The 13,811-nt window shown below is 37.7% G+C and overlaps 1 protein-coding gene across 1 annotated transcript in view; it reads left to right on the top strand.

Moving 5' to 3' along the window:
• LOC592542 (dynein heavy chain 1, axonemal) overlaps positions 1 to 13,811 on the top strand; it is a 73,724-nt gene that overhangs the window by 47,379 nt on the left and 12,534 nt on the right. The window contains 15 exon segments of the mRNA XM_030982456.1: positions 36 to 227; positions 890 to 1,009; positions 1,824 to 2,000; positions 2,452 to 2,643; positions 3,901 to 4,068; positions 4,762 to 4,953; positions 6,201 to 6,332; positions 7,022 to 7,267; positions 8,653 to 8,802; positions 9,877 to 10,037; positions 10,309 to 10,534; positions 11,061 to 11,256; positions 11,924 to 12,075; positions 12,896 to 13,009; positions 13,527 to 13,609. Coding sequence (XP_030838316.1) covers positions 36 to 227; positions 890 to 1,009; positions 1,824 to 2,000; positions 2,452 to 2,643; positions 3,901 to 4,068; positions 4,762 to 4,953; positions 6,201 to 6,332; positions 7,022 to 7,267; positions 8,653 to 8,802; positions 9,877 to 10,037; positions 10,309 to 10,534; positions 11,061 to 11,256; positions 11,924 to 12,075; positions 12,896 to 13,009; positions 13,527 to 13,609 — 2,501 coding nt within the window.

Here is a 13,811-nt window from a genome sequence, read left to right as displayed (position 1 = left end):
ATTCTCTTGATCTATTCCATACTGTTTACTTACAGGTCAGAATGTGTGTGGTGGTCCATCAGTCTGTTGCTACCAAGTCCATTCAGTTCCTGGCTGAGCTTTCCCGTCATAACTACGTGACGCCCACCAGCTATCTGGAGCTACTGGGTATCTACGGCAAGCTGCTCGGGCTCAAGAAGAACGAACTGAAAACGGCCAGGAACCGCACCAAGACTGGTTTGGATAAGGTAAGATGTTGTTGACACAAGAAACGTTTGCATGGTCTTATATAGCTGGCAGTATATCAATGTAGGAAACCATGCATTTGATATTCTTCTGAGTCCTTTCATAGTTTCCAAAGCCAATTAGTTGCTTATAAAATGAAGACTGTTAACGAAATAAATTTACATGATTCAAAATGTCAAGTCTTCCTAGCAGAATTTCAAGTAGATGACAAAACTTTAAAGACCTCACGCAGGAGTGATAAGCTCAAAGTAGATTTATCAGTTTTTATCGGTTTTAGTTGATGATCATCAAGATACTCTCAGATAACGTCATTCTTGAATTTTTCATCTCTCCCGGTAGCTCATGATGACAAGATGCTTATCATTGTAAGTTCTATCTTATTCTTCTAGAGTAGCTCCAGTTATTTTCTTATGCAAGACATTGATCTACATTTGCCACACTCAACCCAGGTGATGTAAATGGGTACCTGGCAGGAATTAATTCCTTGAAATGCTAGAGCGCCGTATGGCAGCCGTGCTAAAGCCAGGGTAATAATCATGAGCGCCGGGAGTGTCAAATCTGACAGACATGAGCGCTATACAAGAACCCACTATTATAATTTTTATTATTTCAGAATTTGAATTTGAGTTGTAACTATTCTTGAATGTCCATCTCTCCCTGGTAGCTCCTGAGGACAGCCGATGACGTAGCCGCCATGCAGGAGGAGCTGGAGACTATGCAGCCTATGCTAGAGGAGGCATCCAAGGAGACCTTGGTCACCATGGAGAGGATCAAAGTGGATACCGTAAGTCATGTCACTAAATTAAAGCCCCACTGCGCTAATTATAGCTACTTGCGCCCTCTGTATAGCAAACAATGCCTTATCGGTGCCTATTGGTCCCCCATGATCCTCTTTTTCTTATTTTAATTGAGAGTTGATTTGATGAGATAACCACCTGTCAGTGACCTTGTTGGGAGGTAAAATCCCCCCCCCTTGCGAAACTAGTACAGACGGGCTTTGATGGAAAATATTCTCTCTATTTTTAATGGACCTGAATTTCTCGCCCTTTCAATCAACTAGATGCATGTAGTTATTGTTTCTATTTTTGCAATAGGTTAAAACCCTGGGCTGCCGCATCAATTAGAATAGATTATACATGGGTAAAATATGTGTGACATTGGGTGACTCAGGCAGTCCCTTTTTTTCCATCGGTGAACTAACGCAAAAGCCTGTAACAAGTCTGCCATTTTCAACATCACTTCGATAACAAAATTATAATTGGACTGATGAAAGCACATTTTGCTATTAAAGATGATTGTTTTTTTCAGTTATCTTTTTTTTTTTTAATTGCCATATACTGCTCACAGATTCCAGGAGTATCTTTATGTCAGGCATTTTTACAACTTCTGCTGGAGAGAGACAATTGCAATTCAATATTCAGCTTCTCTTCAAGGAAATAAGCTTCTCACGTGAATCAAGTCTCCAACTTTTTAATAACTGAAAGTCAAAGGGAGAGATAATATATTCTCGTCGTTATTTGTTCCTTTGGCTATATATCACTAAAAAATCATTTTGAATTTGAAATTGACAATCCCTCTTAATTGATTTTTGTTTGCAGGTGAAAGCTAACGAGACGATGGAGCTTGTCCAGAAGGAGGAGCAGCAGGCTATGGCCAAGGCTAAGGACACCCAGGAGATCGCTGCCGACGCCCAGAGAGACCTGGATGAAGCCCTCCCTGCTCTAGATGCTGCCTTGGCCTCACTCAAATCGCTCAACCGTAACGACGTCGTAGAGGTGAGTGTGTATTACATGACTTTGACTTGGCTTTCTGGTTTATTTGTAAGTGAGTATGGCCTGTAGAGAATAAAGGACACTCCTGACGACGCTCCTGACGACGGATAGTCAACCTGTTTGAAACGTCGAGCCACTCCTACCACCCATCCTCTCCAATCGGGGCTATAGTTCTCATTAGAACTATAAGCTAAGAAAGATTACCAACAGTATTTTTTAAGACTACACCAACAGTCCTTTTCAGGACTACACACAGTCAAGAAAGAAAGATTACCAAGAGTCTTTTTCAGGACTCCCCAATCCTCCCCTCTTCTCACATGGTGCAACTGCAAGCCTACTATATATCTACATCACCATGCAAGCCGATACTTACAAGCAGCATCTAATAACTCATTTGAGAACATTTACTTCATGTCTCAATAATTTCCTTCTGTTTCTTTGCTCTCTATGACAGGTTCGTGCTCTTCAGCGGCCACCCAATGGTGTGCGTATGGTGATTGACGCCGTCTGCATCATGAGAGGGGTCAAGCCTAAGAAGGTGGCTGGAGAGAAGCCAGGCTCCAAGATCGATGACTACTGGGATGCAGGCAAGGGTCTCCTGCAGGACCCGGGCAAGTTTCTGGAGAGTCTTTTCGGATATGATAAGGTCAGTATCTTCATTAGCAATTCCCTGTTATGTTCAATATTTTGAAGGTAGGGGGGTGTTTCACAAAGATCCTAAATTATCTCTAAGTTGGACTTAACAATGATGGAAAGCCATTAGTATCCTTGAAATTTGTTTGTAAGAGTTATTTTAAAAGACTTAAAATGTTGATTTAAATCATTCATATTTTATTGTCAAGGAGATTTCATGTTTTTGATGTGGAATTTATAAAAAGTCTAAAATACTTGAATTTTCGCTTTTGAATATACTTTATTTTAAGGCTACAAATGGCTCTCCATAATTTTTAAGTCCAACTTACAGTTAAGTTTGAATTAGGATCTTTGTGAAACACCCCCCAGTTGGATGAGGATGATGGGTTGTACGATACATGCTCCAGCGGCAAATGCTCTGAATATAGTTTCTTACACCAATTGATTTTGTACCATCGGACCTAATACTATACCTAACATTGACCCTGAAACAAATTCTAAGATAATAACCAAAGGCAACCTTCATTCTTTGATAAAATAAACCCCAGATCAAATGTTGGTGAAGCATATATGTCTGTTCACATTGAATGATATGCTCCATATCTATCCATTTGAATTATGAGTTACGGTACCCTTTTTATGATGGAAAATCTGCACTTGAAATGTCTTGAAATTTATCAAATTTATGTTTGGGCTGCAGTTCCAATGTGAGAGTTTTCATCACAGATTATGACTGGGGTATTTTTGATTAAATGATTGTCATATGAAAAAAGGACTAATATATTCTCCTGTAATGACACTAACAATGTAAGATATACATACAGGACCCAGATATTTTAACAACACAAATCAGTAAGAGTGGTATGAAAATCCCAATTTTTGGTCTCTTGATTTGATGTGATTTATTTTTCCACTCAAATATCCACAAATTAAAATGACATATATGAACCATACAGTATTACAATATATAAAAGAACAAATGAATTATTCAAGTAACGCAATACTGATAAGTTTGTACGTAATAAAATAAGTTTACAGAGTACATTTAAGTTTGAGAATAAGACAAAATATTTTATATTGCTTGATTTAACTGAGAGAGGAAAAAGGGAATCTCAGAAAAGCTAGGCTTGTTGACCGAGATTCCCAGTATAAATGCACATGTATGAATCTCCATTCAAACTGTACAAAGTGATATCATTATATACTTTTAATGTTCTTTATATAAGTTTTTTATAAAACATTCTGTTTCCCCTTTTGATTGATTGTGTAGGATAACATTCCTGACTCAGTCATCACCAAGATCCAGCCATTCATTGACAACGAAGAGTTCACTCCTGCAGTCATTGCTAAGGTCTCTAAGGCCTGTACCTCCCTCTGCCAGTGGACCAGGGCCATGCACAAGTACCACTTTGTGGCCAAGAACGTGGCACCAAAGAGGGTAAGTTGTAGTGTATACCCTCGCTTCCTTTTGCTAAAACTCTTGTTTGTGTTTACTGATCCCCCTATTTCCGCTCCCCTTAATTCTCTCCGTCTGTCACCTCTGACTGATTATCTGATTGTCTGATTGTCTGTCTGTCTGTCTGTCTCTCTTTTATACACACTCTGAATATGTACATTTTCCTCTCTCTTCCTCTCTCATCATCTTTATCCTCACCTTTGTCCCCTTTTCCTGTCTCTCCATTTATACCCCTTTCTCTTATCTGACAGTGAATGCATCATAGGAGATATATGCTGTAGAAATATGGTTTACTATGGTTTACTGCAACTGCAAGGAAAAGGCGCTATATCAAATATCTTTTGGATTGGATTGGATTGGATTACCTTCTCGTTCTTCTTCTTCTTCTTCTTCTTCATCTTCTTCTGCTTTTTCTTTTTCTTGTTCTTCATCTTCTTCTTCTTCTCCTTCATCTTCTTCTCCTTCTTCTCCTCCTACTTCTTCTTCTTCTTTTTCTTCTTTTTCTTCTTCTTCATCTTCTTCATCTTCTTCATCTTCTTCTTCTCCTTCTTCTTTTTCTCCTCCTTAATCTTATTATTACTATTATTGTTGTTATTATTATTATCACTATTGTTGTTATGATCAGTAATTATCAATAATAAATAATCTTATTACTGCTTATCTTAATTCCCACAGGAAAGTCTGCGTCTTGCTCGAGAGGACCTTGAGAAGACCCAGCGCATCCTGGATGCAGCCAAGGCTAACCTGAGAGAGGTAGAGGAGGGTATCGCTACCCTCAAGGCCAAGTATGAGGACACCGTGGCCAAGAAGGAGGAGCTCGAGAACAAGTGTGATCTCTGCAAGGCCAGGCTTGTCAGGGCTGACAAGGTAGATACAAGCTGTCCTCCTCTTCCAGAAGCTTTAATACCAGATTGATCACATATTATTTATACAAAAAAATAAGGATGTGATCAAATGTCTTAATTTAAGTTAAAGGCATTGTTTAACGATGTTAAATCTGAGATGCATGGCCCTACGTGTGATCAGTGTCTGTGGTATGGTGTAATATTGAAGCCCTAAAAAAAACTTGTGCTGCAAAATGATCGTGAAGTGCCTCAAAAGAGTAAAAAATCTTTGAGTGACCATTTTTACCATACCAGTACTCATTTTCCCCAATAGACTGTAGTGTTACAAAAAACTACGATTTCCAATCTTAAAGAGAAGGTTGAGTTCTGGGAAGAGGTGAAAAATAATTTTTGAGCATTACTCATTCTTATTATGCAAGTGTGGAAGAACATCAGTTAAGACATGTTCCCTGAAAAGCATGGCTCTTCAAATGCCTTCATATTCTAAATATGCATGTAACATCGTAAAAATCGGGGGGCCGTCTTTTTAAGCCACGTGTTCGTATAATCCCATATACATCTTTCTGTGCAAGTGTTTGTAACTTAACCAAGACTTGGCCAAATTTCTTATCATTTTGATGATTCCAGAACCTTGCAATACACACACATTCTTATATGCTAGATGATCAACCTGTTCTGGTCGGTTCCACACCGTTTCTTTCATAATGCAATCGCATGACCACAACTCAACTTCATCTTTAAGTATCTTGATAATCGGACAGGTGATCGGCTTGTTAAAGTCATTGGGTTCCTGACTGACCTAAAGGTTTATAATTATCATTGCAGAATGAGCTAGATCCAGGATTTTGTTTAAGAATCTGAGACAAAGTTACCCAATCCCTTTAACATACCAAGTAAAGAGTCTACTTGGTACTGTACACTTGTGAAACAGTTAAAAAAAACTTGATTAAAAGTGGAGGATACAAACCTGACCTATCCAATGCCTTTATATGCATTGTGAATATATAGGTTAATGTTATGTATACAACTCATTACAGGGGCCCACATGAAGTCATATATATATATATATATATATATATATATATACATAAGAGGTCATTTTAAAAGTATAACAAAAGTGGCCATGCTCTGTCAATAAAAGATATCAGAAATGTGCCTGCCATTCTGAACTCTAAAAAGTCGCTAGCTCTTGGAGCAATGAATATATCAGGATTAATTCCTGATGACTATTTAGATGTGAATTTCAATTTCTCGATGTTCTTTTCGCAGCTCATCGGTGGTCTAGCTGATGAGAAGGGTCGATGGCAAGAGTCCGTTGACTTCTTGGAGAAGGTCATCAACCAGATCACGGGAGATGTGCTGATATCGGCCGGCTATATAGCATACCTGGGACCGTTCACAGTAGGTGTTATTCTTCATTATCTCTTTCCTCTAGCTCTCACAGTGTTTTTGTGTAGAAGAGTGCATGTGGTCAATATGTTATGGATTATTTTCATGTAGATTGTGGACCTACATGTTAAATAAAATAAATAAAAAGTACATTTGAAAATTGTTATGCTTGATAGTTTTCAGATAGAATCAAGCTGGTAAAACAGGATCTTTCACTTAGAATTTTTAAATGCTAATGTTTCTTTCTGTTATATTTAGATTTGGCAAATTATGTGATGCACTTTTACCCAAAGTTCTGTGTAGTTCCAAATTTAAATAACAACATCTGGGCATGCAAAATAGTTATTTGTACCAAATTATGAAAAAGATTTGATGTCCTGTTTACTTTTTATTCCAAACTTTGAATTGATTATTATACCTCAATGAGATAATAATAGTCTTTACGCTATATAACTCATCAGTAGTAATGTACACTTATGAAAATTAACCATGGAGTATTAAACAATTTCTTGCCATACACCGTACATCTCTCTCTCCTCTCTCCTCTCTCTCGTCTCTCTTTCCTTCCCGCTTTCCCTCTCTCTTTCCCTCATTCCCCTCTTTCCGTCACTCCCCTCTTTCCGTCACTCCCCTGTCTTCCTCTCTCTCTCTTTCATTATCTTGCACTCTCCCCCCTCTCTCTCCATTTCTCTCTCTCACAGGGTGAATACCGAGCATCCCTCTCAGAGGAGTGGCAGTCTAAGTGCGGTGAATACCAGGTGCCTTGTACGTCCGACCCTGGCTTCATCCAGGCCTTTGGGGACCCTGTAAAGATCAGGACGTGGCAGATTGCTGGTCTCCCCCGTGACAATCTCTCCATAGAGAATGGTGTCATCATGCAGTTCTCACGTCGCTGGCCGCTCTTCATTGACCCCCAAGGTCAAGCCAACAAATGGATCAAAGCAATGGTAAGAATTAGATAGTAGGTCTGTCCTCATCAGCTCTAGATTACCAAATAGCCCGCTATTTCTGATTTGGGAAATAATCCAGAAGTTACAAATCGCATCTTCATCAGCTCGAGACTCGACCTCGAAACTTGAAACTCGAGCTTGAGATATTTTGCTCAGCATTCGCGCATAGTGCGAGTCTTCAGGCTGGTAAAGACACAACGTACAAATACCGGGATATTTTGCAAACTAGCCCAAGATATCTTGGGGTGATTTTCTCCACCAAATATCCTGCTAATTGCAACTTCCAGCTGATGAAGACGCAAATTAACTGGATAATTTGCGATCGGGATAGTTGAAATAGCGGGATATTTAACAATCTCGAGCTGATGAGGACAGGCCTAGTGATGATTTTTTTTCTTCTTCACTCTACCTACTTCTGCTTTGGCCTCAAAGATAGGCACAGAGAGGACCCATGATTGGTAGTCCCATAATTTCTTTTGTATACACTTGGTAACTGAAGATTTTGCATCATACCAAAGGGAAGTAGCTCATCAATTTGATTTTGAACCTAGGACCTCCTGGTTATGTCTCCATTTTTCTACCATTAAGCCATCATGCCTTTGCTATGACAAAACCGTCAAATGTCACCTTGAATTTTTTTTTTGGTATACTGATACATAATGTACTACTCATTGAAAGTAACACATACCAAAACCTTTTCTGCCTAAAAGCTAGATATACTATCCCCAACTTTTTACATTCTTCTTTTCTGGGCTTTAATGACTTTGTCCAGACTGATAAGAGAGTATTACATAGTGATCAAGCCTTATAAGTTCTCAGTAAACGTGCTACAAATTTTTGTTAGTGTAGATGTGACTTTTAACTCTGAGCCTTTGAAGCTACTAATATTCTTGCTTGTGAATTCATTCAGTACTAATTTTTCATGGTTTCTTTGTAACTTCAACCGATAAAATGTGGAAAGGAAAAACAGTGTTTAAAAGCATTGTTTAACAATGTTAAATCTGAGGTGCACGGCCCTACGTGTTATCAGCGTCTGTGATGTGTAATATTGAAGCCCTAAAAAAATATGGCCCTTCAAAATCATCAAGAAGTGCCCCCAAAAATTTAAAATCTTTGAGTGACCGGTTTTACCATACTTGTTTTCCCATTAGACTGTAGTGTTATGAATACCATTAGGAAAACGCAAAATTTGATTTCTATTTCCAATCATAAATATCTTAATAATCAGACAGGCGATCAGCTTGTAAAATACATGGGGTTCCTGACTGACCTAAAGGTTTATAATTATCATTGCAGCATGAGCTAAATCCCGGATTTTGTTACAGAATCTGAGACAAAGTTACTGGATCCCTTTAATGACAATCTCTCTGTTTTGTTTGCAGGAAAAAGACAATGGCATTGATATCATCAAGCTGTCTGATCGTGACTTCCTGCGCAGTCTGGAGAATGCTGTCCGCTTTGGCAAACCTTGTCTCCTGGAGAATGTTGCGGAGGAGTTGGACCCTGCCTTGGAGCCTATCCTCTTGAGACAGGTATATACCGAGAGATCTTTTCAGTAATTTTACGAACAGGGGGGTGTTTCACAAAGATCCTAAGTCAAACTTAACTCTAAGTTGGACTTAAACATCATGGAGAGTCACTTGTAACCTTAGAATAAAATATATTCAAAAGCAAAAATTGAAGTATTTTAGATTTTTTTTAAATTCCACCTACAGAACATAAAATCTCCTTGATAATTCAAAATATGAATGATTTCATCAACATTTTATGCCTTTTAAAATAACTTTTACAAAATATTTTCAAAGATGCTCACGGCTTTCCATAATTCTTAAGTCCAACTTAGAGATATGTTCAACTTTGGTTCTTTGTGAAACACCCCCCCAGACCTTCTTCACCAATTTGCTCTTGACTAAATATAATGAAAGAAACTTGTTAATACAGTGAAACCTGCCTATAAGGACTATCCAAGGGACACAAGAAAAGTGTCTCGGTTTATAGGCAGGTGATCTTTATGTACAGGTTCCTTTAGTTCATGTTCCAATAAGAAATCATTTTCAAAGGAAAGAAAAATGTGGTCTCTGTAGACAGGTGGTCTTTCTATACAGGTGGTCACTAAAGCAGGTTGACTGTAGTTGGAGTGCTTTCAGATGAATCTTACTTTGAAAGTCTCTTACAGGTTCAGGATTCTTTCTATATTCATGTTTAGCCTTCAAATAAGTCTATAATTGTTTCATTTCCTTATATGGTTGATGTCTTTAATATTGTACAGAAGGGATGCATGATTGTAAAATGTTTCAAAAAAGTATCAGAGCATTGCATCTTTTTGAGGCTTAATAGATTTTTGCTTGTGTCACTTGATTTTTATGATGATTTGTTTATTATATTTTATTGAGATTGCATCAAAAATATTTATTTAACATCAATTTGCCAACATTTGTTGGCTGGTTCTTTGTTGAATAAAAACTGTTTTTCTCTTTAATGAGGATGGAAACTTGTTTCTGCTAAATGTTACTTGACCTACATGATGATTTTGATGAATCATTGTGACTACTATCTGAATGTCCTTTACTGAATCCAACCTTTCATCTTTGCCTCGATCCATACAGACCTTTAAGCAGCAAGGAAGCACCGTTATCAAGCTAGGAGATGCTGTCATCCCTTACCATGAAGACTTCAAGTTCTACATCACCACCAAGCTTCCCAATCCTCACTACACTCCTGAGGTCTCTACCAAGGTCACACTGGTCAACTTCACCCTGTCACCAAGGTAAGATCCTGGCCAGAGCTGCCGACCATTACGTTTTTCCTGAAATTATTCCATTTTTTTCTCCCAATTATGGTAGAAGGGGTACGTTCTTTCTTCATAATTTTTTTTTTTTTTTTTTTTTTTTGCACGTAAATATTTAGCATTTGTTAGTTGTATGGAAGAGGGCCAAGATCTAGTACAGTGGTGCAGATGCTTGGATAAGTATCGGTGCAGCTAAATCCAAGATACCAAGTCTGATAGTCCAATTACATTTCAATTTAACCGTGTGCAGTGGTCTTGAAGATCAGCTCCTGGCCCGTGTGGTAGCTGAGGAGAGGCCCGATCTTGAAGAGGCCAAGAACCAGCTCATCGTCAGTAACGCCAAGATGAAGAGCGAACTGAAGGAGATTGAGGACAAGATCCTTGAGCGACTGAGCTCGTCTGAGGGTAACCCAGTGGACGATGTGGATCTCATCCAGGTGCTTGAGGCGTCCAAGGTCAAGGCCCAGGAGATCAAGGTCAGCATGTAGCAATAAGATGTACTACCTAACCTGGGGGTGTTCACAAAGATCCTAACTTGAACTGAACTCTAAGTTGGACTTACAAATTATGGAGAGCCATTTGTAGCCTTAAAATAAAATATATTCAAAAGCGAAAATTCAAGTATTCTAGACTTTTTATAGATTCCACATCAAGAACATGAAATCTCCTTGATAATAGAAAATATGAATGATTTGAATCAACATTCTATGCCTTTTAAAATAACTTTTACAAAATATTTTCATAGATGCTAATGGCTTTCCATAAATGTTAAGTCCAACTTAGAGATAAGTTCAACTAAGGATCTTTGTGTAACACCCCCCTGAGAGTGTATTCATTCATTGAACTCACACTGTAACTGCATAGTGGAACTTGTATATATTTTAACTCGAGCACCGACTCATGGATGGAATCTCAAATTAATTTTTAAACCGGGGGAAAAGGCGGTATATATAAATTGCAACTATTATTATTATTATTACTATAATTTCATCTATCTTTCAGGCTAAAGTGGTTGTTGCTGAGCAGACAGAGCGTGAGATTGACGAGACCCGATCTCAGTACATCCCTGTAGCTGTGAGGACACAGCTTCTCTTCTTCTGTACCACGGACCTGGCCAGTGTGGATCCCATGTACCAGTACTCACTCGGCTGGTTCATCGGTATCTTCTTAGCTGGCATTGCCAATTCAGAGAGGGCAGGTAAGACTGCATATTACAATAATATTTATTTGTAATTTCTTTACAATACAAAACCATGAAAATTGTAAAGCAAGGTGAATGGGAGCTAAGAATAGATGAGTGTTATGGTGTTTTTAAAAATAAAGAGTTGCGATTAATCCCAACTTATTTCCAATCGCATCAATTGCAATTGTGTAAATAAGAGATAGGAGACTGCAAACTTGCGATTGATTGGAAGACTTTCGAAAGATTTGGATCAATCAAAATTCTTTATAAGACGAGGCCCAGGAGTGATGTAGATTCTTTTTATTGCTTTATTTATCATGTTATTTATCATAAATAAAGACAGGGAAAAGTGAAACAGTGAAAACAGAAGTGTGAACAGTGAAATAAATACAAATCTTAACCATTTCAGGATGTGAAAATAATGTCAAAATACTATCACTAAATCTGTTCCTATTTAACCTTCTATTGATATTCAATAAAGCATTTATTCACACCTACATGTATAATAATAATAAAAATATTCAAATCAATTTATATAGTGCATTTATTATAGAAATATACCCTACTGCACTGAATATACTCTCCTGCGCTTCTTGTATGTTTATTATTGTCATAGGTAAGCTAATGTTTTCTTTGATAAAATGTCAACCATATGGTTTTCTTTATTTTCTTTTATGTACAGACAACCTGCCACAGCGTATCATCAACATCAATGAATATTTCACCTTCAGTCTCTACTCCAATGTGTGTCGTAGCTTGTTTGAGAAGCACAAGCTCATGTTTGCTTTCCTGCTCTGTGTCAGGATTCTACAGAATGAGGGAAAGATTAACATGGTAAGTATAAAGAAGATACAAATGAGAAAAGAAGTAAGAAAATCTTGAAACTATATCAATTGTTTTAGAGTCGATGTAGAAGGATAGGAATGTTTAATGTTAATAAGGATGATAATAATGATATTAATAGTAATAATATAATAATTTGTGAAATGATATGAGTAGTAGTAATATTAATAATAGTAATAATTATAATGATAATGATGATAATACTAATGATAATGATAATAATAAAAGTAATAATAGCGCCAGGAGGGTCAAATCTGACTGACATGAGCGCTATACAAGAACCCACTATTATTATTATTATTATTATTATTATTATAATAATAAAAGAGTTTTTATAGTGCTCTTGTCTGGCACGTTGTCACTCCTGGCTCTCCATTAAATAAGTAATTTTACATCTTGTGTTATAAAAAATGTAAATATGACATGCAGTAGTGCCGTGGGGAAGTTCATAGTGGGTAAGATAATGGTAGATTGATGAGATTATTAGGGGAAAATGTGGGAAAGAGTCATACAATCCTCTTTTCATGTTCTTCCTTTTCTTTCTTTCTGGCTCTCTCTCTCCCTTCTCTCTCTCTCTCTCTCTCTCTCTCTCACACACACACTTCCTCTACTCATCTTGTCACCATGCAAAGGGGGGGGGGGGGGGTGCCTCCTCATGCTCCAAGCTACATCACAGCTTAGGTTATGTTTATTGTAATACACAGCTTTATTTTCTTCATAGGATGCCCTCAGCTGTGCCAATGTTCACATGTATTTAAGTGTTTAGATTTGTTGTGTTAATTTATTTTGTATGCTGTTTTGTTTTGTATAGGATGAGTGGAGGTACCTGTTATCTGGTGGCCCAATCAAAGTAGAGCTTCCCAACCCAACACCGGATTGGCTGTCAGAGAGAGCTTGGATGGAGATTCTCTCGCTTAGTGCCCTGGTAAGATATGTTGGAGAGAGGTAGAGGTACACTGTAGAAGGACAAAGATGGATCGAAATATGGAGGGAAACACTTCTTTAAAGAAAACTTGACCATAATACAGTACATGCACATACTGTATGCAGGCCTGATAATTACCCAATTTAAGTGGGTTTCCTGATTTTTTTTCCCCCAAATTTTTATCTTCCCCCCATTTTTGTTTTCTTCCTGATTTTCCCCTGATTTTCCCCAATTTTTGCACTCTAATATGTTGTTAGATGCCATTTTTATCACTCAAGGGGGGGGGGGGGGGGTTATTGCTCACACCCCTGATGTGATATAATTCCTATTCATAGAAAACAGATTATCAGTTATCTGTAGTTAGGGAGAGAAAATAGTGTGTGTATATTTGAAAATAGAGATATAGAAAGGATATTTTGTCCAAGGGATTGTATGTGAGATCATCATAATTTTACCTCCATTATACCATAGATCTGATATTATTCACTTTTAATCACGTACTCCAATCTTCTTTCAGGATACATTTGTAGAGTTTGCCAAAGACTTTGGAAACCATTCTGCAGCTTACAAAGCCATCTTTGACAGTACTGAGCCACACAGGTAAACAAATCAGCTGCAATTTTATCTTATGCTTGAAGTTTTAATGAGTTTTGTGCAATTTGTCGGATTCGTCTGCTCTCTGAAAACATGAGGGTAAAGAGATGCACTGCAAAAATACCTTATGAATGTTTGTATCCATACCACAAGTATGTAGATTGATGTTTATTTCTGCTCATGCTTATTGCTGATAAGAATTTACAAA

The sequence above is a fragment of the Strongylocentrotus purpuratus genome, unplaced genomic scaffold, assembly GCF_000002235.5.
Source record: "Strongylocentrotus purpuratus isolate Spur 01 unplaced genomic scaffold, Spur_5.0 spur5_contig_825, whole genome shotgun sequence".
NCBI classification, from domain to species: domain Eukaryota; kingdom Metazoa; phylum Echinodermata; class Echinoidea; order Camarodonta; family Strongylocentrotidae; genus Strongylocentrotus; species Strongylocentrotus purpuratus.
The sequence above is the reverse complement of the archived record's forward strand: the minus strand, read 5'-3'. Positions and strand labels throughout refer to the sequence as shown.